The following is a 22,527-nucleotide window of genomic DNA, read 5'->3' on the forward strand; positions in this document are numbered from 1 at the left end:
TTGAGTTAATCTAATATTATGCTACACATGAAATATCTGACAACATGGAGGCTGTTTATAGTGAATCCATGTTCATGTCAAGTTAAAACAAACTAAACTTATAGATGAAGAAACTTCTTATGTTGAATTTTATTATTATGTTGAATATTATTATATTCATTTGGTTCAATCTGCTTTTTTTTACACAGTTGGTAGAAAAACTACATTCAAAAATTGGATGGATATCCTTTGGAATTAGTTAACTGTATGTATGTAAATAATGGTACATATACAGCACCTACATGATGTGTAGTTAGTCGCCTAAAATGCACATGCACAAATGACACATTGGCCTTTGTTTACACTATCTTGTAATTTATGTGCGAAGTCAAGTATTTTTTATTTTCCTTTTTTTTTGCTTTTAAATTTCACTTTTAGTTTCATTGCACATTTGCAACAAGATAACTCACTTTCTAGGGGGTAAAAAGGAAGCTAGATATTCAGAAAGATATTCAGTTTGATTTTCTTCAAGTCTGTCTGACAGAAAGTCTTTGCCTTAGGGTTGAACACTTGCCACAGCACATGAAAGGAAAAACTTTGCCAACGATAAATTGCTGTGCTGTATGTCTTCAGCCACGTGCCCTGAGATCTGTGATTATGTGTCAGACAGAGGTCTAATTTCCAGACATTGTGAGAAACAGTCAAGATTAAGTTTAATTTATCTGCTGCACCAATTATTTGTTACATCATTTCCCTCAACATGGTTATCTCTGCCTCCTACTGATCTAACAATGGTCTTCAGAACATCTCATGCTGTTGTTTTGCCACCTTTGAATACAGCTCTAATGAAACAACTCCAGACTGAGGCATTGGTGCCAAGTCATGAAATTAGCCACAGGGATCACCTTGTACTTGAAAACTTTCACAGCAAACTCATAAATTGTGTCCTAGATGTTCTTATAAATAACCACACTGCTGCTGTGTGTGCCTTTATCTGTCCACCTCAGTTTCTTGCACTCAATAATTGTTAGTAATAAGACAACTACAGGCAAGTTTAATGTAGATAAAGCTGGAAGAAATCCTGGCTCACTCTCTCAGTGTTAAATATACTGTATTGGCTGGTTGGGGTTCTAGGTGCAAGAGAAGAAAATTAGACAATAACTGTCTGTCTAATGAGTGGACTTACACTCATATTTTAATAAATCTGCCCCTGCTTTTGAATTATTACCCACATCAGGATAAATTCCATTTTAAAAAATATCACCACCAAACTGACCACATTTACCTTGGCCTGGCACAGGAATCATATTTCTGAGTTTTTTTTTTACAATGCATCTCCTAAATTGCATGGTAGTTGTTGAAGTGAGTGGAGGGAATTATTTTAGTAGGAGTAATGAGAAACCAGAGAGCTATAAGAGCTAAGGGTGTGGAGGAGGAGGAGGAGGAGGAGGAGGAGGAAAGATGAGGAATATATCGAGTGTGGCAGAGGAAAGGTGGGGAGGTTGAGAAAAGGTGACATAATGAAGAGCTGGGAGTGGTGAGGGGGCATGGAGGAGGGGGAGAGATGGGGAAAGCTGCAAAAACAGAGGGAAAAAAATGGAAGACAGAGGCCAGGCGAGAGAAAGAGAGGTTGAGACGACAGATTGAGTTGGACAGGCTGTGGAAGACTGTATAATGAGATATTCTACTGGGTCTGCATAGGTCTGTACTGGCAGCAGGCTCCATGTATCCTTGTCCAGTTTAAGTTTGAACCTCCTCTAGTTAAATTCCTTCTTCCACGGACTCTGGAGGACACACGAACCACAGGATTGGCATCTTAGAGACAATTCTGGAAGCCTAAAAATTACAGATTTTGATTCTTTCCTTGGCTGCCCAAAAACACTTCCTTTTCCCCTGCTTACAGCGCTGCCCTTCAACTTTAGTTTGACAGCAAAATGCCATGTACGATACTATTTGGTGGAGGTTTTTATTTTAAACACATCGCAGTATGCAGTGCACCTGCATGCCGAGCTACATTTCTGAGTGCAAGTGACTGCTGTGGGTGTCAATGCAGCACCACACATGACCCACAGAGAGACATGTAAAAGCTTGGCACAGTGCAACTGATCCACTGCACTCAGTCTTGATTGGTCTGTGCAGTAGCTTCTTCCCAGCCTCAAACCCATGAGTCCTGTACTTGCCAGCATCTACAGGATAAGCCTAATAAATGGCTCTTGATTTAGGTGAAAGGTGAAAGTTAACTGTTTTTACCACACTGAGTTTTTGACTTCACAGCATCTCTTTGTGTATGTTTGTGTGTGAGTGTTTTACCTCGCTGACTGCGACGTAGTATCTTGGCTGTTGGAAACGTGGTGCGTTGTCATTTCGGTCTCGAACAACGATGCGGACCTCGTGTAAAATCACAGTGCCTACCAGCATGTTGGTACACTGAACCTGAACCACGATGGACTGAATATACGAAGGGGGCTGGAAAAGTGATAAACAGAAGGATGGTTTAAAGTTACAATTATACAGTAGCGATAACTAATTAACCAGAAAATAATACAAAATAATAATGCACAGATTACTGTCCACCTACAGTAGTGAATTTTACTTTTTGGGCCAAATCAGACTTCAAAGAATATTGTCTGGATTTCTTTACAGGACAAATCAGCAGGAGGCTGGCTGTTTTCCAGTGGTGATGGAGCAAAACCTTTTCAGAGTTTCTCATAATAGCAGATGCTGGAAAAAGTGAAAGAGCCATAAAAAAAATAGCTCCTGCCATAGATTACACTCTGTTGCCAAGTGAAAGAGAAATGATTGGTCCAAAAGAGACAAAGAAGAGCATCTTTTGTTGCTGAAACGACACAGCTTACTTAAAGCTGGAGTGCAGGACTTTTGTCTCCCCCTTCTGGCAGTGAGAGTAATTATAAAAACAATGTTGACACATGCTTATGTCATACGCTCCACCGTAGCATACTCAGTTGCTACTGCTATAAAATGGTGGATAAATGGTTTTGAGCAGCGCACAACCCCCATGTTGGAAAGTCTAGAAGAGCTGCGCGATTAAATTATTTTATCCTCTTTCAAGTTAGCAGAGGGCTAACTGGAAGTTAGCCGGCTTGGATGGCAGAAGTCTCTAGTGCACATGCTCTGCCCATAGACCATGCGCAGTATGCATTCATCCTGCCAATGTGGGAATGTCAAACACAACACCAGATTAAAAATCAATACAGGAAGATTTATCTTGGCAATGGCTTAAATGTAACGGATGTTAATTTAGATGTAAAAGTTCCACACTGCAGGTTTAATGATGCTCCTCAATTGAGAAACACTAGTACTACAGTAAGTGGTGTGAGACTATGAGACACACCTATAAGATTTTACAGTCAGTGAGTTTTCAATTGATGTTGTGGATCCGCACAAAGCAGAGCAAAATACAGTATACAAGATAAAATAAAGTATAAAGAATTTCACAGCATAGACAAACAAAAATAATAATTTTACAATAATTTTAATCTTACATCTCTATCCAGAACACGTCCTGTGCTGTTGAGGTAAAGGGCTTGTTTGGACGGGTCCAGGATCACCCAGTAGTCATGGTTGTCCCGTAGAGATAAAGAGATGGTTCGTTCAGGACCCTCTGCAATGCCATTTATCTGCATGTTCTCCACCAACAATGTTCCTGGGAATGCAATAAAAATGACACACACAAGGTCAAGAGTTTATGGAAATATGATTTTAGACTTTAGAAGCAGTTAAACAGAAACAAACAGATAAATGGTTTGGTCCTAGATGTTATTCGTAGAAGAAAAGGACACAGAGACAGAACCCTCCACTGGTCTGATTTACTTCATGTTTTTAATTAATGACATACTTGGAAATCATTTAGGTTGTAGCCAAAGCCAAGGACAAAGTACACAAACGAAAAGAGAGGGACAGACGGAGCAAAAAGCTCAGTATAATTGAATTAAGAGAGACAAAGCCGACATGGGGACTACTCTGTGTATCTCTACACCAAAACCTGGAATACTTAAGACCATCTGGAACACAAAATAAAGTCAAAATTTAGAGAAAGAGAGAAAGAAAGAGAGCTGCTCTGTTGGGATATAGCAAATGTTCTGATGAAATCTATGCTTTCATCTGCATTAATTTAAAAAAAAAAGAGTAATACAAGTAAACATTTTAATAAGACAGACGGTGCAGATGGAATAACACTTGATTCATTTAAAATGTGGGCGGTGAAGTGATTGGGGAATGAGAGGAGTATTGAAAGACAGAGAGGAGAAATATAAATGGGGAGACAAGACATGATTTGAATGAAGACTGTCAGATATATTTTCAAGCATATTATCTCCCAGTCAACACAAAGCCGAGAAAAGTTAGAGCAGGAAAAGGAAAGGTCAGGGAACGTACATTTCACAAGAAGACAGGCAGATGGTGAATCAAGCATATGTGTTAAAGAATGTTCTGACTTTATTGGTGATTAACAGTCAAGGAAAACTGAGCGCCGCTGCCAACCTTCGCTGTGTTTTTTTAAATTGTTTGCACTCCTACACAGGCCAAAGATTAAAAAATACACCTTTAGCGATAGTTTTTAATTTATATTTGGTGTTCACATACTTATTTACATGTTGAATCAGATTCATAAACCAGTGCCTGGTTGACAAGACAAAGAATACATTACCATCACAGGCTGAGGGTCATTTTGACTTCTTTATAAAAATATGTCAGGGAAAAAAATGTAAAGAAGCAAAAAGATTTGAAAGAACTGACTTTTAACTGTGTGACTCTGTACAGCTCCAAATCATAAGAGACCCATTACCTGGCCCTATGCATTATTAATCAAAAAACTGTTGTACGTGTGAGCACAAACCTTCTCTTCAGACCATTATTAGACACTGCAGTGCAGCTTAAAGGGCACACATCATCCTTTTTATGATGCTCTGTCATTTTTACAGTGTTATGATGTTGGGTGTTTATGTTAAACATGGTCAAAGGTCCAAACCTTGAGGTGAATGTGTGTAAAAATGCTCTCTGAAAGTCTAAAGGAAGGGGGCTGCATAAAGAGCCAGTATAAGATAATTAAGGAGTTTTTTGAATTGTAAATCATGCTTGTCATCATTCTTGTAGAGCCCCAGAATATACATATAGACCTGTAAATGTGCATGATATTCAAGATATTATATGGGCACATGCATGTGTTTACATGTGTTCAATGTATATTAGAGAGTGAAGAAAGAGGAAAAATTACAGTAATAAGAAATTTCACTTGGCATATGCCCTTTAACAGATGCCAGCATGCAATGATCAATACACCTACATACTAATACACACACACACACATAAATTTGGCTTGCTCTAAGGCATGCCTAACAGCGTATCGACTCCACTGTTACTAACTACCGTGTGTGTGTATATTAGTAAGTGTGTGTGTGTGTGTGAGTGAGACAGAGATGGAGCAATAGACGGAAAAAGTGAAATTTAGAAACGAGAGATAAACAAAGAGATTTAGCCAGAGAGAGAGAGAAAAAAGTGTAGGGAGGCAAGCAGGGTTGTGTTTGTGTGTGTGCGTATGTGTGTGTGTGTGTGCATGGGAGGAAACTTCATACTTTCCCTCCATGTGCACACACACATATCCGCACACATACAAAATTAACACACACAAGCTTACACACACTGAACGATGTCATATCTGATCTAGCAGACATAAAATTGGGTCATGGCCTACTGTGCTACCGTGGAAACCGTGTCAAATGCCTTGGTGTGATTCGCTGATGTTGAATAAACGGGGAAATTTAATGAAATTGGTTTCTTAAAAATAAATAGGATAGAAAATGGAATTCATTAAGAGAGTTTCATCCCTGGCCATCTTTTAGCTATATCTCTTCTGGTTTTTCTGTTTGTGTCTTGAAAAATGAGTGAAAAAACACGAGTACAGGCAAAGAAGAAAGAGATAGATAGTACCTATACCTCATGTAACTGTATCTAATTTAATTCCATAGACCATATAATATGAATGGGCTCTTTTCACAGTGACCTCACTTTATAGGATGTATGACTGAATACTGCACTCAGCAGTACCTGATTAAAATGACCCATGTGTTAAAGCATACAGGCAGAGCAGCATGAAGCTGCAAGTGTGTGCAGCAACACAGAAAGAGGAGAGAGAAGGAATTGTCCAAGAAAAACACGCACAAAGAGCAATTAGAGCAAGAGAAATGAGAGAGATAGTAGAAGAAAGTGAGGCGAGAAAGACTGGGTTGAATGAGAGAGGGCCAGAAATAAAGAGCAAAGAGAATATTAGGGGGAAAATAGAGAGAAAATGAGCACTGTGGAGGTGCATTAGTAGAATTTTTACAGGACATTAGCTTAACTGAATAAGACGACACTGCTGGTGTATCAGCCAGGTACGAGCCACAGAATGAAAATAATCATCACATCTTCCTCCCCATTCAGCTCTTGGAGGAGGGAGGTAAAATGGATTCAAGGAGAAAAGATAGATACGTAGGACAACAGATGTAGTGAAAATGAGCCCACATAAATTGTTTGATAAATTGAAAATTAATATGCAACTACAGTACTGTGCAAAAGTTTAAGGCACTTGAGATTCTTATCCATAATGCAGTACCATCAGGGAGGCATCTGATCTGTCCTAAATTTATTCTGCAGCATAACAATGACCCCAAACATACAGCAAGAGTCAGAAAGAACTATCTTCAGCAGCAAGAAGAACAAGGAGTCTTGCAACAGATGGGATGGCTGCCACAAAGCCTGGATCTCAACATCAGCGAGTCAGTCTGGGATTACATGAAGAGACACTATAGAAGAGACTAAACCCACAGAAGAACTGTGACAGCTTCTCCAAGATGCTTGGAACAACTGACCTGCCAAATAACTTGATAAACTGTGTGCAGGTGTACCAAGGAGAACTGATGCTGTTTTTAAGGCAAAGCGTTGTAACACCAAATATTGATTTCATTTAGGTTTCTTTTGTTAACCGAACTTTGTATGAAGTAAATTGATAAATAAAAACAATTCATGGCATTATTTTTAAAAGCAATGCCAATGGTATCGGCACAGATATTGACCTAATTAACTAGATCGGGCAGTGGACAGACCAATCCACATTAAATACAGTGTCTTTGTCAGTATCATTATAAAATTAATTTCACTATCAGTTACAGTTACTTTTTTTGGAAAAGCCAAGGGCAGTCATGTTTTTCAAATCACCTGAGAAGTACAGTAGAGGTGTAAAAAGAAAAAGAAAAAAGAAAAAGACAAAGAAGCCAGATGTGTTTACCAGAAAAAGTGCAGGCATTTTTACAGTACAGCATCTGTTTAGCTTTGCCTCTGACAGTTTGAGAAATTCAGCCTTCATGGCCAGAGTCAGGATTTTCTGTATGTTCATGCACATAACATATATGTATCATCTATTGAATAATTAACTACTTCATTTGGATTTCAGACCCTTAAAGCATTACTGGTGGTCGAGCTAGATTAGTAAAGCTGAGTATATTTACTGCAGTGCTACACTAATAATGTTAAAGCAGTAAGTGAAGATGATTGTATACTATTTCATGCAATTTTGTATGCTGATGTAGCTGGTATTATCTACTAAATGATACATTTAATGCATTAGGGGAATGTGACTGGGGTCTGTGCATGTATGTGTGTGTATACACGCGTGTGTGTAGTCTTGCTCCCCCACCCTCACACCTATCCACTCACTCTAATCACCCTTTTACCAGATATTATTAAAATCACACCGCTTATTTCAATATTATCTTCTTTTATGACATTTCCTTGAGCAAAAAATCCCTAACTTGTTTCTTGTTACTCCCCCCCACCACCCTTTTCTTTCCTCGAGACTCGCTCCCTTTTGCTAACACCAACCCAAGATAATCACCCTAGAGCTAGATTCTCTATTAAATCCGTAACACTATTTCACAGCCACAGAGCAATGCATGGCATTATGCATACAAACCATTCCAATGCTAAATTACTCTTCAACAGCCCCGGTTAGGAAGATTACTGCTCAAACAGGCACACATACACACTTGTACATACAGTATAATATGTACACAATGAATACACAGATGGACAAATCATGAAGCAGATCATTGATGCACACACAAGATGCAGACATATGCATGTATTATATATATTCATGTGCATACACAGTGTAGCTGCCCTAGGTCTTAATATCATCCTATTACACTCCATTAAATAGATCCATTTTACGCCTGTATCTATTTCTTTATGAAATAAGAATAAGAAGAGGTAAGATTTTGTGTGTCATGTACCGCACATTGAGAATCACATTGAGAATCACATTGAGAGTCCCATAAAAGGTGCAACGCTACAGTATAGCTCCCTTGGTATTGAAAAAAAATAAATTATTTTGCTATTATTTTAATATAATGCACACTGCATTCATACTAAGTCATTTAATTTGAGTTTTCTGGATAAAGAGAGTAAATGACAATCACCCTTGAGGTGTCCTTGAGTCATTCATGTTATATTACTAAGTATAAGTACTTTAAATACATAATATATCAATAACAAATAATAAAAAATGAATAATTTGAGGTGTAAGTGGCAAGTGGGAAACACAAAAAAAGTCCTACATGCAATTACTAGTCTTAGACCTTGTCTGAAGAATAGATGTACACAGTAAAAAGGGAAAATAGGGGATATAAGAGGTTGGATAACCTAATAGGATGCATTAAGCCATCAACAGATACAGACATGTCAGCTGGGTAGACAGAAGGCGCTGCTGTCCTCTGTCTCTGCTGTTGCTATACTAATCTCTCATTATGTCAGTAAGGATTACAGTGATTGGGTCTCATGATTTAAAAACTTTGTTGAAAAGCAGACATGGCAAACATTGTGACTGGTTTCTGAAAAGTAATCTATAGGCTGAAGATAAGAGAGTGATTTAACCACAGAGGCCAGCCTGTCTATGTACATTTCACCTTCGCTCATAGAAATTTGTGGCAGTCCTCTGGGCCAACCAAAGCCTTAATTTACTTGTGACTAAATTAAACTTAAACCTATCAATTAAAATGTGATCCTTCCACAAATATGCTCCTCTGAACGTCTAACAAATCATGTTCATATACACTCACAAACATGCACTATCACATACCTTTAGATAATGTGTTTCTATTCCTCTGTACAGTCCAAATGGCAGAGCCATCAAACCAGGAACCACTAATTAGCTAAGGAGGTTTTAAACAGTTTGAGCTAACTCTGAAGACAAAAAAGCATACAAAGATATTTCCTTTGGTGTTCAGATAAAAAACTTACTTTTGTGGCATGTCAAGGTGGCAGAAGAGATACTATCATTTTTAATTACTTTAAGGATTTGTATGCAAAACAACTAAGACTACTTGACACGCAACATCAAAAGGTCTGAGAAACCAAAATAATAATTCATAAATTATTAACTTATTCACTTTATTGGTTAAAGTTAGATGAGAAGTGGAAACTGTTAGGACTTTTGCGGTTTTACAGGGCGTTGTGTGCAGGACTATTTCTTAGCTGGACGCATTGACTTCTAGGAGTCTGGGTTGTCACTGTGAGGTTGCCAAGCAACCAGTGGAGACTCCAGGGACAGATTAAACAAAGGAGATACTGTATGCGTTAATTAGTGAGCTTTAGAGATGCTCATAGGCAGATTTTGTTACTCTCGCACATAGGCAGACTATCTGCTCCCCACTGTTTCCAGTCTTTATGCTATACTAAGATAATCAGTTGCTACCTGTACCTTCATACTTACACCAGCATGCTATTGATCTTCTTATCCATCTCTTGTCGTTAAAAGCGAATAAGCTTGATGTCTTTATGCATGCTTTCTGCAAAATTCTCTTACACAAGTGTGTACACATAGAGAGCTGGAAAGGCACTAAAATCTTCTTGTCATTCAACTACTCTTAAGATCATACGCAGAAAGATTGAGTTGACATTTAATGCCTCTGGAATGGAGATCAGACTCCAGCTATGACACAGTTGGTACAAGCCTAATGAATATTAATGAGTGCCGGTTACATGCCATGCCAATCAGCAGCTGTTGAAAAGGTCAAGATCGTCTAACTGTGTTTGTTTAAAGTTGGGCAGCAGGTGATGATCATCTTAAAAAAACTAAACTCTAACAAAGTGTTCACTTTGGTTATAGGGGTTTTAGAGCCTTATTTAAAGCCACTTTCCAGCATAGAATTAAGAAATCATACAAATGAATACTTTACCGTTGGGACTCTCTTCGTCTATGGCAACGATGGTGGCAGGAGGACCCGACCGAGAAAGTTTACATTCTGTGAGCATGAAAAAGAAAAAGAAAAAAAAAAGTCAATATTGATACATTTTGGGGATTGACGTCATCATTTTAGAAACTTTGAAATATGAAACTTTATTATGAAGTATATGGAATACTTGATGAATGTTAGTATTTAGTTGGAAATGATTTTAAATTGCTTTTTGTCCCTTTAAAAATAAGCAGCTGGTGCAATCATTCTGTAAGCTGTCAGTGTCACTTTCTGAAATGGAATTGGACTCACACAGCGCAGCCCTATATATGTACAGCAGAGAGAGAGAGTGGTTGTAAGTGGCAACAACAAGATGGAAGGTGAAAGAAGGGGGGCAGTGGAGAAAAGGACGGTGGTGTGAGGGGTTAGCAGAGGGAAGTAAGGAAAGAGGTCCAGACAGAGGAAAATGATGATAGACAAATAGAGAAAAAGACAAATAGTAAAAGGGGAAACTAAATATAGAAAAGTAAAGAAGGAAACCACAAAAGATGAAGAAATGTTGTAAGAAAAACAGCAATAAATACATGGAGATAAATAAAGGATAAGGTTGATAGATATAACCTACATCTTATTATGTTATAACTGGAATGAAATGCAGTAGGAAAAGTGACAGTGAAGAGAGACTAAAGGTTTCACTGGCAACCCCTCTACTACCATCTCTGCAGGGTTAGCAGGGGTTAATAAACTAGCACAGTGTCTGAACACACAGTTAACAGAGGAAGAACAAGGAGATAGTTCTTACCCTCATATTGCCAATCTGCAGTAGGAGACACGTCCCAGCAGGAAGGAAGGAAGGAGAGAAGGTAGAAGCCAAGGAAGGGTAGGAAGAAGGAAAAAAACAGAGAAACAATTTGATGAAAGATAAGAATAAACCCTCAGGGAGAAGAAAGGCAACAACAGATAGAGAAAAAGAGCAGAGCCAAACATAAAAAGAGGCAAGTGGGTTTGAAATTTTGACTAGAGTAGACAAATAGGCAGGCAAATATGAAATATGCTGTGAGGTATGTGTGTTTATATGTACAGTATGTTGATGTTCTTATCTCTATAAGCTTTTCCACCTGCATTCACAGCCACCACCCGCACTCACACTCACTGCTTTATGAGGAGAAATAATTTTAACCCAAGCTGAAGGCTTAAAATGGTCCCGTTCAGAGGGAAAACAGCACTGACATTCAAGGATTCTCCTTTATCCCTCTGTCCTTGCCAGGATACGGAAATACAAGAACACCCACACAGGGCAACATTATTGTACAGCTCTCGAGAACGTTTGGAAAAAATCCCACAGGAAGGCTGGAAGACAGATATCTGCTCACCTAGAAAATAGACTTCATGGAACAATGATCACACTTTCTCTCTCTTACTCTGTCTCTCACTCTCTCTCTCTCTTCCCCTTCACGATTAAGCATTGCAACTGTGTGACATCAAAGATTATCTCAGGATTCATTGGTATTTTTTCTTGTTTGAACATTCCAGGCTCGGAATTTGCTTATATTAGCGCTGAAAATGATTGGTATTCTAATTCGTCATGCTACGAAAGATGCAAAGAATGTTTTCTTAAGAAATAAAGGAGCAGTCAAACTAAGCTAAGTGTTAGCTTGTGCATTTTACAAAAGCTTTTTTCCTTCTCTTTTCATCGACAAAACTGCACACTATCTTCACTAGGACTTTTGTTGAATGGGTAGAAGATTACATAAAGAAAAATCTGCTAAACATTAACTACATTAGTTGTCATATTAGCTACTTGTTAGCTTTGTTCACAGATTTGACAGTAAGCAGCTAGCATCCTAAGATAAATATTTTATCAGGCAACCAGTAAAGACACCTACAGTGTGCCTTAAATGGTTTACTTTAATCTCTTAAATGTTTTCTTAGAAAAATAACATCTTTAATGCTTCTTAAAGAAAATTTTTTTCCCCCCATTTTCCCCCAATATTAAAATGTCCAATTTGCTATTCCGCTGTAGTCTTTACTAATCACTGCTTGCTAACCCAACTTTTGACCTGAGGAAAGGATAGGCAGCCATGTGATACATTTACATGACATATAGTGGCACTAAACCCCATCTGCTACAACACCTTTCAACATACTGTACTACAAATCTGCTTTGCCAAATACATTTTGGAGGAAAAGTAGTTATATAATATATACAGTGTCAGTCAAAAGTTTGGACACACCTTTCTATTCCCTTGAATCAGAAAGTGTGTCCAAACTTTTGACTGGTACTGTATTTTTTTCCAGTCCAGGACGTGTGACATCCTTGCACTAAACAGACGTCATAAGCAGGAGGTTGGGGTTGGATGTACGAAGCACAGGACTTTGACACCAAAGACTGGAGTTTGTGTCTTGTGTCCCACATGTTAGTAGATGACTAAAATATCAGCTGGTGGAAGATTGTGGATTGGTTTAAAATTAAAAGTAATGATTGGCAGTTCAGGGAGTTAGATGAGATACAAACAGGGTCTTTTCGTCATAATGAGGTAGTAGCGGAGAGACGCTAGCTGCAAAATGAGAGTGGTATAGATCCTCTCATCTAACTCTTGGATAGAAAGTAGATAGAAACTATTCTGTTAAAAAATGTCAAAGCATCCTGTCTTATGCTTCAAGTTAACATTTTAACTTTGAGTTTAGTTGCCAAGATTAGGGATTGTAGGGAAAAAACCCTGCGGTAAATTAGTTGTAGTTTCCCCAGCTGCTTCTTTGTGGGGCTTTATGTGCAGGAGTTTCATGCTATAGCAACCAACCAGTAGAAGTCATTATGTTAAGTGACCACAACATGAACCCTCGTTGGTCCCATGAACACAGATGACTTGCTTGGTTGTGCATTTGTCTGACAATCAAACCCCAGGTCGCTGTCGTGGTGGAAGAGTATTTTACCCCTTTACCTTTCTGAAGCTTTTCTATGGTTACAGCTCAGGCAAGCAATGCAGAAAGATGCATGAGCCATGGAACAATAGTCACTAGTTACATCACACTCTACCAGCTGGCCGCTGAGTGTGTATTTGAGTGTGTGTGAACAGCAGATGACAGATGTGTATCCCCTGCTTGACTGCCTTTTTATCCTTCAGCGTAAGCTGATGCCCCTCATCTATTACTAACCAGCCATTTGTTCTCTATGGGGCATCTCTGTCTCTTTCGTATCTCCCCCTCTTTACTTCCCCTCGGTTTCCTCCCTCCTCTGTCTCTTCTCATCTGCTTCCCTCTCTCCACCTGTCAGTCTGCTTTCCCTCTGAAATAATAAAAATGAAATGGGATGAAACAGTATCAGTCTGGGTTGCAATCTAAAGTGACAGATGAACATGATGAGATCTCACAATGAAATGAGCTAAATCTTTTAAAAACTGGGGTACAGTGAAAGGTTAGGTAATGCTAATTTAAAGTCCCATCTCTCTCTGTCTGTGGTAAATGTGATATTACAGGCAACTCTTTCTAGCACAATCTTGATCGAAACAAAGGGTTACATGTATTTCCACAAAAGTTTAACAATGTAGATTAAATCAATTAAGTTGGGACACACTGTTAGCTGCCCTAAATTAAATCATGTGTTACAGTAATTCCCCGTCTCTCTGCATGACAGTTAACTCTAGTGAGAGAAATTCAAGATGAAGAGTCCGTTGCAAAGAAATGCAAATCCTCTTCTGTTCTTTCACACAGGTCACAAGCACATTTCCTCAGAAGTGTCACTTGTTTGTATGAGATATCCCATAAAAGAGCTCCTACGGTATTGTTAGTGTTCTCCTGTATGCAGGCACTTATCTTGCTAAAGTGTGTACTCATGCTCACCCTCAAAAGTTTAGTTGTGCATTTCTTCTCTCATTGATATGTGCTTTTCTTTCTGTAAGCACTCACTTATATGCTGGTAAGTATACACTTGCGCTCCCCTCTTGTTTCTGGAAAAAATATCACTGAAATGACTTTATGCATGAGCAAGTGAATAAATCCATCTAATGCCAGGTTTCTGTCAAGCTGATGAAAAGTTCTGTGGAAAGCTGTGTGATGGGGAATGGGGGTGAGGTGTTCAAGGTGTGGAGCACATAAAAAAAGACTTAAAACTTTGAAATTCCGTTCAGACAACATCAATGGAAAAGCTTGCTCCATTTCAGATTTATCATCCATCCAATGTCTCTTTATTTAAAGCTGGAGTGTTTCGGTCAATATCTTCTTTATATACAATTCAAATTCCAAGGGTTGCCAAGGTTGGAAGAAAACTCCCATTAAGGACAAAACCAACTGAAGAAGAAGAAGAGAGAAGTGACTGCAGCTGAAGACTACAGCAAACACCAAATGGGTTAAACAGGCTTGAGCTTGCTGAAAACAACTATTGTTCATTACACACAGACACACAGCTTAGCAACTGTCGCCATGAGACATATATACACATGCACGCTGCTTAGGAACACACTTCACACCACTTCAAACAGTTCACACAATTGAGCCGTATGCCTGTATGCAGTTGCACACACGAACATACACACTCACACATGCTAGAGTTACCATAAAATATACATGCTGGGACTGTGACTCAATGAGGCACCTGACTATGCAGACTGTGTGTCTGTGTGTTTGCATGTGTGTATTGAAGCAGGATCCATTGGGTATGTAGCATGAGTTGCTCTACAGAGAGAAGCTGTCACGTTGCCTAAAACAAAGGCATTATATTGACTTCCACAACATTAAAGGACTAGTTCAGCATTCCTTAAGCCCCCTTAAAAACACAGATTGCTGTTTTTACACTTTGGTTTTTATGAGGAAGGAAATGCATTCAACACATTTCTGGAATCTCTTTTGTGCCTGCAGGATGTTTTTTTTTTCTGTCAGAGCCAGGCTAGCTGTTTCCCCCTGTTTCCAGTTTTTAGCTAAGCTAAGCTAAGCTAAGCTCAGCTACCATAAGCTAATCGGATATGGGCTGTAGCTTCATACTTAAAGGTCCAGTGTGTAGTCTTTAGTAACATCTAAAAGAACAGACTTGGTAAAAAGTGAATATATTATTTATAAGTATATCTTAATTAGTGTCTAATCAGCTGAAAATAATAACTGTTGTGTTTTCGTTACCTTAGAAATAAGCCCTTTATATCTACATGGGAGCGCCCCCCCCACGGTGGCTGCCATGTTGCATCGCCATGTTTCTACAGTAGCAAAGAGCGGACAAACCTAACAGTGGCTCCAGTGAGGGCCTTACACGTTTTAGATTCAGTGGGCAACTACCGGAAATGCACCGGTTTTAAAACGAAGAAGAACGGACCAAACATTTTGTATTGTGAGAAGTTTTTGAAACCAAAATCTGATAAATGGAGGATCATACTTATTTAGAAAATCACAGGAGCGTGAATTGTCGTTGTCAAAGAAACAAAACACAAAGAAGCTAAACGAAATCGGGACAAGCAACGGCATAAAACGAGGATAAACCCAGATGGAAATCCCTGATGAGAGAAATGTTTTTAGACTGACGCCAAAGTTACCTGCTGGACAGGTAAGAGTGTAGTGTATATTTATTTTGCCCCGCTGGTAATGGTTCAAAACCTATATGATGTACAATGTTTATTAGCAGTTCATTAGTTTCCCTGAAAAGAAACGCTGCCACGTAACGTTAAATATTAGCACACTTTAGCCTCAGTTTGTGCCTCTCATGGAGCTGGTGGTCTGATAAGAGACAACAGGGAGGCAACGTCGTGCTAATAACCCAACGATTTATTCATTTTCTGTGGCAGTAAGACAACACATTGATTGATAACTAAGATATTTAGCGCTGGTGACAGTAAGTCAGAGTAATGAGTTAGTGTGAAAGATAAACTGAGGAGAAGTCTGCTCATCACGGAGTTAATACATCCTGTGAATTTATATTTATATTTTTCACAGTGCTCTATGATTTCATTGTTTGCTCCTAATTTGTCATTTAGGAGCACATGTACACATTGGGGGGCAAAGTTAGCTTATAGTCCAACACAAGTAACGTTTTCCCTGTTTCAATGTTGAAAAACATGTAATTGCTACCAGAGTTTTAATTTTACATTTATCAGTCAGAAGTGGAATTTTCTGTTATTTATTTTGGTGTGTTTATCCAGGCCAGCCAAGGCTCCCAGCATCTTAGGATGTAACATAATGTATTACAAGGGTTTGTGACTGTGTCATGTAGCACTTATTTTCTTGATGTTGCTGTTGTTTCTCCAGCTATGAGAGAGGTCCTGTAACATCGATGCATGGTATTGCATTTATCTTCATTCTAAAGTGACTGTGTAATAGGTCAGGGGTATTTCACCATGTGCTGGGAGTACGTTGGTTTTCATTACAACCAAAGACAACAAAAGTTGATTTCACTGAATAGCTACTTGTCTCTGACTGAAAGTGTGTTAATCAATTAAATAATCTGATCTAGTCTGTTGTTGGGATGAAAATCTGCATGGAATAAGGTTGAACTGTTTCTGGTTAGCACATTAGATAGATAGATAGATAGATAGATAGATAGATAGATAGATAGATAGATAGATAGATGATTTATAATAGTAAGTTCATTAATTTGTGCTGTTTTATTTTTCTCAGGCACTATGGGTTGGCATTATTCACCATGTCCGTGACATTCACACCCGCCATATCAGAAGTATTGCAGACCAAGTCAGGAGAGGTCTAGGTAAGTGATACACATTTGTTTGCCTATGTAGCATATTAACTTACCCTGTAAGTCCTACTCTTGGTTAAATAACACTATTTTCACATGTACAACTGTATAAAATGTATGAAATAGTAAATTATCTCTATGTGTAATGGTACTGTCTTCCACAGAAGCAGTTTTCCATGCAGCTGCTGCTGCACACCGCTCCTGGAGCAGATGAGGAACAGCAGTGCCAGTGAAACACGGGTGTTGTTCCTGCCATGAGAGCATCTTCATCCAGAGCAGTAAATTGAATACCTTTGGTGTGGTTTTGGTCTGACCCTTGTCAGCTATTATATGTGCAGCAATATGACTGCTGGAAGGTGATCGGATAAGTTTAATCACACTGCTTTTAGTGTTCAAACAGACTAATGATTTGATAGATTATTCTGTCTTTATCAGAATCAACTCTGAAGAACACAGAATAAGCTGTCAAAATGTTTGTTTGAACAGTAAAAGCTGCATGTTTATGTTATCCTTTTATTGTCCAGATTGAAAAGGATGTCCAAAAATGTTTCTGTTAAATAAAAGATATTTTTATTACAAATGTCATTAATCTTAGTGTTGTTTTTTATATTTTTATTTTGTGGTTCATGAATCCATAACATGTACTACAGTGCCCTGTTCTGAGGATCAGTGGTATTCCAACTTCACTACCGTTTTATGTTGCTTTCTAAATATAAATAATGACAATATAAATTAATGGTGGACTGCAGGGAAATACTGTCATTGCATAAATATATATTAATATGTTTATCATTGCAATTATCATAGCACATCTGATGAATATCTTTTATTTGGTAAACTTGTACATTTAAGTTGAACAAATGTGAATATATAAACAAAAATTTTAATAATTATCCAGAAAATATATAAATATAGAAAATGTATAGAACAAGTATAAAATAAATAAAATATCAGAAATGTAACAAATAAATATGAGATGATTTGATGCCTTGATGATGAACAGGCAGGTGTGTGAGTACTTGAGATACTGTGTGGACGTTCCAGAGGACCTGGAGGGAAACTCAGAGGCCAGGTGTGAAACCAGGGTGATGTCTTTGGAGGACCAGTGAACTTGTCCCTGATCCTCCAAACACAGCAACTGGGGATGACAAGTCGGTTTCCCTGGCCTAAAGAGCCATGCTGTCAATAGATGAAATGTCTATAGGCAGCATAACGGTACTCCCGGTTGTCATCCCCAGGCTTCCTGGTTTGGCCAAATACCATAATGTCCTCCCAGTACCGCCTGTGAATGCATAAAAAGCATTTTCAAGACAGTACCGGGAGAAGTGAGGTATTATTATTACACAATCTGCAGGGTACTGGCCACAGCATTTCCTCTCCCGGTCCGTAGGCATGTCTGTACAGTTACTACAAGTACATCATGGTACCCCTGGCACTCCAGCAAACGGTGGGACACCATGCCTGCACTGATGCATCATCAAGGCATCAAAAATGAACCCTGGCTGCCTCTGAAGCAGTTCACTGGTGAGCTGCCTGTGCTCCTCCAAGGTCATCTCTTCAAGAAGTTTCTGAAAAAATAAAACACAGGAAAAACACAGATAAGGCTTTATAGGTTATAAGTTTCATGATATGTTGGAAATATGGTAATGGTAGTGCAGAATATGGATTGTAGGCTGTCCAGTGTTCCCAAACATGTCTACAACAATAACATGATTTTTAAAAAAAGTGAAAATATTGCTGCTCGATACTGTTCCTATATAGTATTTATATAATCACTCAATAGTGTTGCTGATGTTTTCAGTAGCCTCTTTTATACAGAGAACCCACATTATAGCCGTAAAGAGGATCCAAGGGGAGGACATTTCTTTTCTTTTGATAACATTAAAAGTAAAGTTAGACTTTTCTGTCGGCTTCCTGACTCATTTTAAAAAGAAGAGAGAAAGAGAGAGAGAGAGCAGCTGTGGTCGAGTGAGCTAGAGGGTGAATGAAGAGAGGGAGCGCTAATAACGTTAGTGGGGAAGCTGGTGAACCAGATCAATAAACGTTATTTTCTTATTGTTTCACAGCGGTTACTTTCTAAAGCACAAACACACCCACACACCTCTTCAACCCTGCAGCTGTGTGCTGCGCCGCCTGATTTGGTCTGAATACGAGCTAAACAGAACAGCAAGGCGGATTACAGGCCCAGTATTCCCGCCTTGAACGGGCTGTGTAAGAGGGGCTACTGACTCACATTACACTGATAACACATCAAACTAAACAGACTACAGTAATGTAAAGCACAGAGCTGCTATGTAAATACCACTTTGTGTTGTATTGGCATTTTTAATATCGTGCAGAACGGGTAGGAATATCATAAAATAATTGTATAAATAACGTCACAAACCTCAGTCGCTTCGGTCCCTTTGGAGGGTTTCCAGCCTCTTGTCCTGCTTCCGCGGTGCCGGTGTTTGCTCTCCTCCCTTGCCTGGCCCTGCCTGCAGCAGAACCGCTAACTCGCCCTCTTTCTTACCCTCTTCCTCCTCTTCTAACCTCCAGTACTTGACTCTGCAAACGGATAATAAAATATGTAACGTTATCCTGCCAACGCTATCTCACTATCAATAATGCCTAACGTTAGAATAAAATAACGTAAGTTTTGTTTAGCATGACGTTGCTAATGTTAGCTTGTATTACCAAAATAATAAAACACTCATAACTGCTATCTTACTTGTGAGCTATAACCTATAGTATTATAGACTAAATAATTAAATAACATCTTCACCTCATCGCTTGACTTGTTAGAAATGCTCGAAGTTGTTGTGGACGATGCCATCTTCAGCAAATAGCTTCTTGTCCTTGAAGGCCACCGTAGCTTCTGGAATCTCTCCAAAGTCTTAGGGAGGGGAGGGGTGAGTGGCAGAGTGCTTCAATCTAGAACCTCACTGTTAGAGGCCGCTAAATACCACACATATTACACACTGGACCTTTAAGGGACGGATATGACAATGGATTGCTCTTCTCATCTAATGCGCGGCAAGAAAGCGAATAAGTGTATTTCCCAAAGTTTTTGAACTATGGCTTTAAAGCTAACAACTAAATGTTTACTTTTCTACCATACACTATGAAGCATTTCTGAAGAAAACATTTATTTTGGTAGACTAAAGTATGCCATATGTGTGGCATAGCAATGGAACATACTGGGGAAATAAAGTCTATAAGATGCCGAGGGGAGCCAATACTAGGAAAAAATATTAGGAAAAAAACCTGAAAACCAATCATAGCTGCAGTGTATATAAATCAATGAGAAAGTAGCAATGTGGCCGCAGAGGTTCACTCTATATGGTACAGAGGCAGATGGTGTAGCAGCACTGGCCAGCTGAGGATGCTTTCTTCCCAAATGACAGGGAAAAAAGCCACAGGAATCTTACACTGACCTGATTCCACTGAAAGAATTGACTCATTTCAGCTGATGATGTCTCAGATTGTGACTGAGAGTGATGCTCTGTGGGCTCATTTTGTAGGACAGAAAAAAGTATCAGGCAATCTAAGAATTATAATGTACTGTATTCTTGTTTCTTATCCAGTGGGGAATGAGTTGAACTATGTTGGTAATGTTGTGAAGTTAAATAAACAACTTCATGCACTTATGGCAAATTTCTTAGTTATGCAAAGGACAAGGAATATCTTAATTAGAGGCCTTCTCCAATGACACCAGCAATATAAACACTTTAAACCACAAATTATGACATTTAATAGACGCCCAGCTATAATTTTACAAGACTGTGTCAAAAACCAATTAAACAGGAAATCTGTAGTTACTAGCAGTTGCTATCTCTCTAATTTCAGGTTAAAAAATTTCTTTCTAATGAGTTCCTAAAGCTTTTTAATCTTTTTTTTTTTTTACTTTGCCATATTGTGAAATATTTTGTGCTCATTTGAGTTGAAGTTGTACTTGACTGCATCCTGCTTTTTGCCATCTGTTAAATGCTCGCTTGGCTATTTTGCCTGGAGTCTAGATTGTGAATGGGAAAAATCCAATGATAGTGAACTCTAAAATATGCTGGAATAATATTTGAACATACTGCAGCAACAAAGGCAAACAGAAGTTATCTCAAGAGATGCTGATCAAATCTGCAAAGATTTCCTCCTTAAGAGAAAGAAGAGTTCTGCTGCTTGATTGATGGCTGCAGAATTTGGCTACGGCACACTCAAAAAATGACAAAAAATAAATATTTTATGATAAAACTGTCCACCGATGAGCCAGATGGGTGTGAAATGGATATTATAACAAGAGAGGAGTGAAGAGAGAAGAGTCTGCCACGGAATATGCCATTGCATCAAGTGAGCTGTCTAGAGAGGTCATTAAAAAGGTTTTTAAAAATACCTTTAAATAATGCACTGAAATCTGCAGAAAATGTCTTTTGCCAAATGTGTGCCTTACACAAGCACACAATGAAATTAATGAGGATTAATGGCATCACAGTGACCTAATATTGTGAACAATATGTGTGTGTGAACATGCCTGCAGTGTGAGAGTGTAGCCATTAATAGTGTTTCACTGAGTTTGTAAGTTAATTACATATTGAGTCTTTTTGATATAACTTAATTAATATGCAAAGAGTCCCTTTGAGATAATTTACTTATTTAAAGCACATTATTAAAACTGTGTAAATGAAAATGTTAAAACAAGAAACTACACTGATAATTTTTTTTTCATTCATTCTAAACTGACGCTCTGGTGTTCTGCAACATGCTCACAATGCTTCATGCATTTAAGCCCATAAACCAGAAAGTTTGTTACAGAATTGGCTGGCTGATAGACAAACTTGACTCCTGAAAATATACTACACAGTCTTTTCAAACAAGAGGATTGAGAGATATGGTAGTAAAAGGTGAAAATAAAGGAGCAGACAGACAGGTGAAAGGAGGTTTTTTTTCCTCTAAAAGTTCTCCTGTGTCATGTCCTTTTAAGCTTCCATCAGCAGGTACACCTATCTGCACCGCTCCCTGGGGTCCGATTGCTCTCCGTCTTCCCTCCTCTACCCGACCGGCCAGCCGCTCATCCATCACCCATTCATCTATACCCCCCCCCCCCCCACGATCCATTCATCCATGGAGGACAGAGGAGGAGTAGAGAGGACAAAATTGAAGAGGAAAGAAGAGACAAGTCCAGGGGAACAGAGGAGAGAGGAGGAAGATTGGCGGGGTTGAGAGGAGAGGAGAGGAGAGGAGAGGAGAGGAGAGGAGAGGAGAGGAGAGGAGAGGAGAGGAGAGACAGTGTGACCTTGTGTCAGATTGATGTATCTCTGGAGAGAACGGATTGTCGACCCGCTTGCACAAAAAAAAAAAAAAAAAAACGCACGCACACACACACGCACACACACATACACACACAGGCTCAGTGCTGTAGGGATCACCACTTTGTCACTGTGCTGGCTTATCCATTATCCTGATTCTCTCCCTCTCTCTCTCTCTCTCTCTGTCTCAGTATGTCAGGTCTGTTCCCAGCTAGAGCAGGGTTGAACACAGCTGACAGCGGTGGTGGTAATCAGACGGCAGTTGTTCCTTGGACACATGGTGAAAATACTTAACCACCCCTCCAGTTCCCCCTAATGCTGCTCTGGTGGCAAGCAACTGTAGGATCAACATTATTGTCTGTGGGTCCAACTT

General features: G+C 38.9%; 1 protein-coding gene and 1 long non-coding RNA gene across 4 annotated transcripts in view; both read right to left on the minus strand.

The window, feature by feature from the left end:
• The window catches only part of LOC121886680 (protocadherin-15-like), a 154,988-nt gene extending 141,605 nt beyond the window's left edge, over positions 1-13,383 (minus strand). For all 3 annotated transcript variants that reach the window (XM_042396883.1, XM_042396882.1, XM_042396885.1), the window contains exons 1-4: positions 13,362-13,383; positions 10,209-10,274; positions 3,483-3,643; positions 2,290-2,445 (exon numbers count right to left, since the gene is read on the minus strand). In XM_042396883.1, the coding sequence (XP_042252817.1) occupies positions 2,290-2,445; positions 3,483-3,643; positions 10,209-10,274; positions 13,362-13,368 (390 nt within the window). In that variant the 5' untranslated portion in view covers positions 13,369-13,383. The remainder of the gene's footprint in view (positions 1-2,289; positions 2,446-3,482; positions 3,644-10,208; positions 10,275-13,361) is intronic.
• Positions 13,384-17,853: 4,470 nt separating this feature from the next.
• Positions 17,854-19,742, minus strand: LOC121886681. The gene is made up of 3 exons (XR_006092808.1): positions 19,640-19,742; positions 19,262-19,422; positions 17,854-18,443 (listed from the first exon to the last, which is right to left on the minus strand). It is a non-coding gene; the product is annotated as an uncharacterized LOC121886681 (long non-coding RNA).
• Positions 19,743-22,527: the final 2,785 nt, after the last annotated feature.

This window comes from Thunnus maccoyii, chromosome 20 (genome assembly GCF_910596095.1).
Source record: "Thunnus maccoyii chromosome 20, fThuMac1.1, whole genome shotgun sequence".
In the NCBI taxonomy this organism is placed as follows: domain Eukaryota; kingdom Metazoa; phylum Chordata; class Actinopteri; order Scombriformes; family Scombridae; genus Thunnus; species Thunnus maccoyii.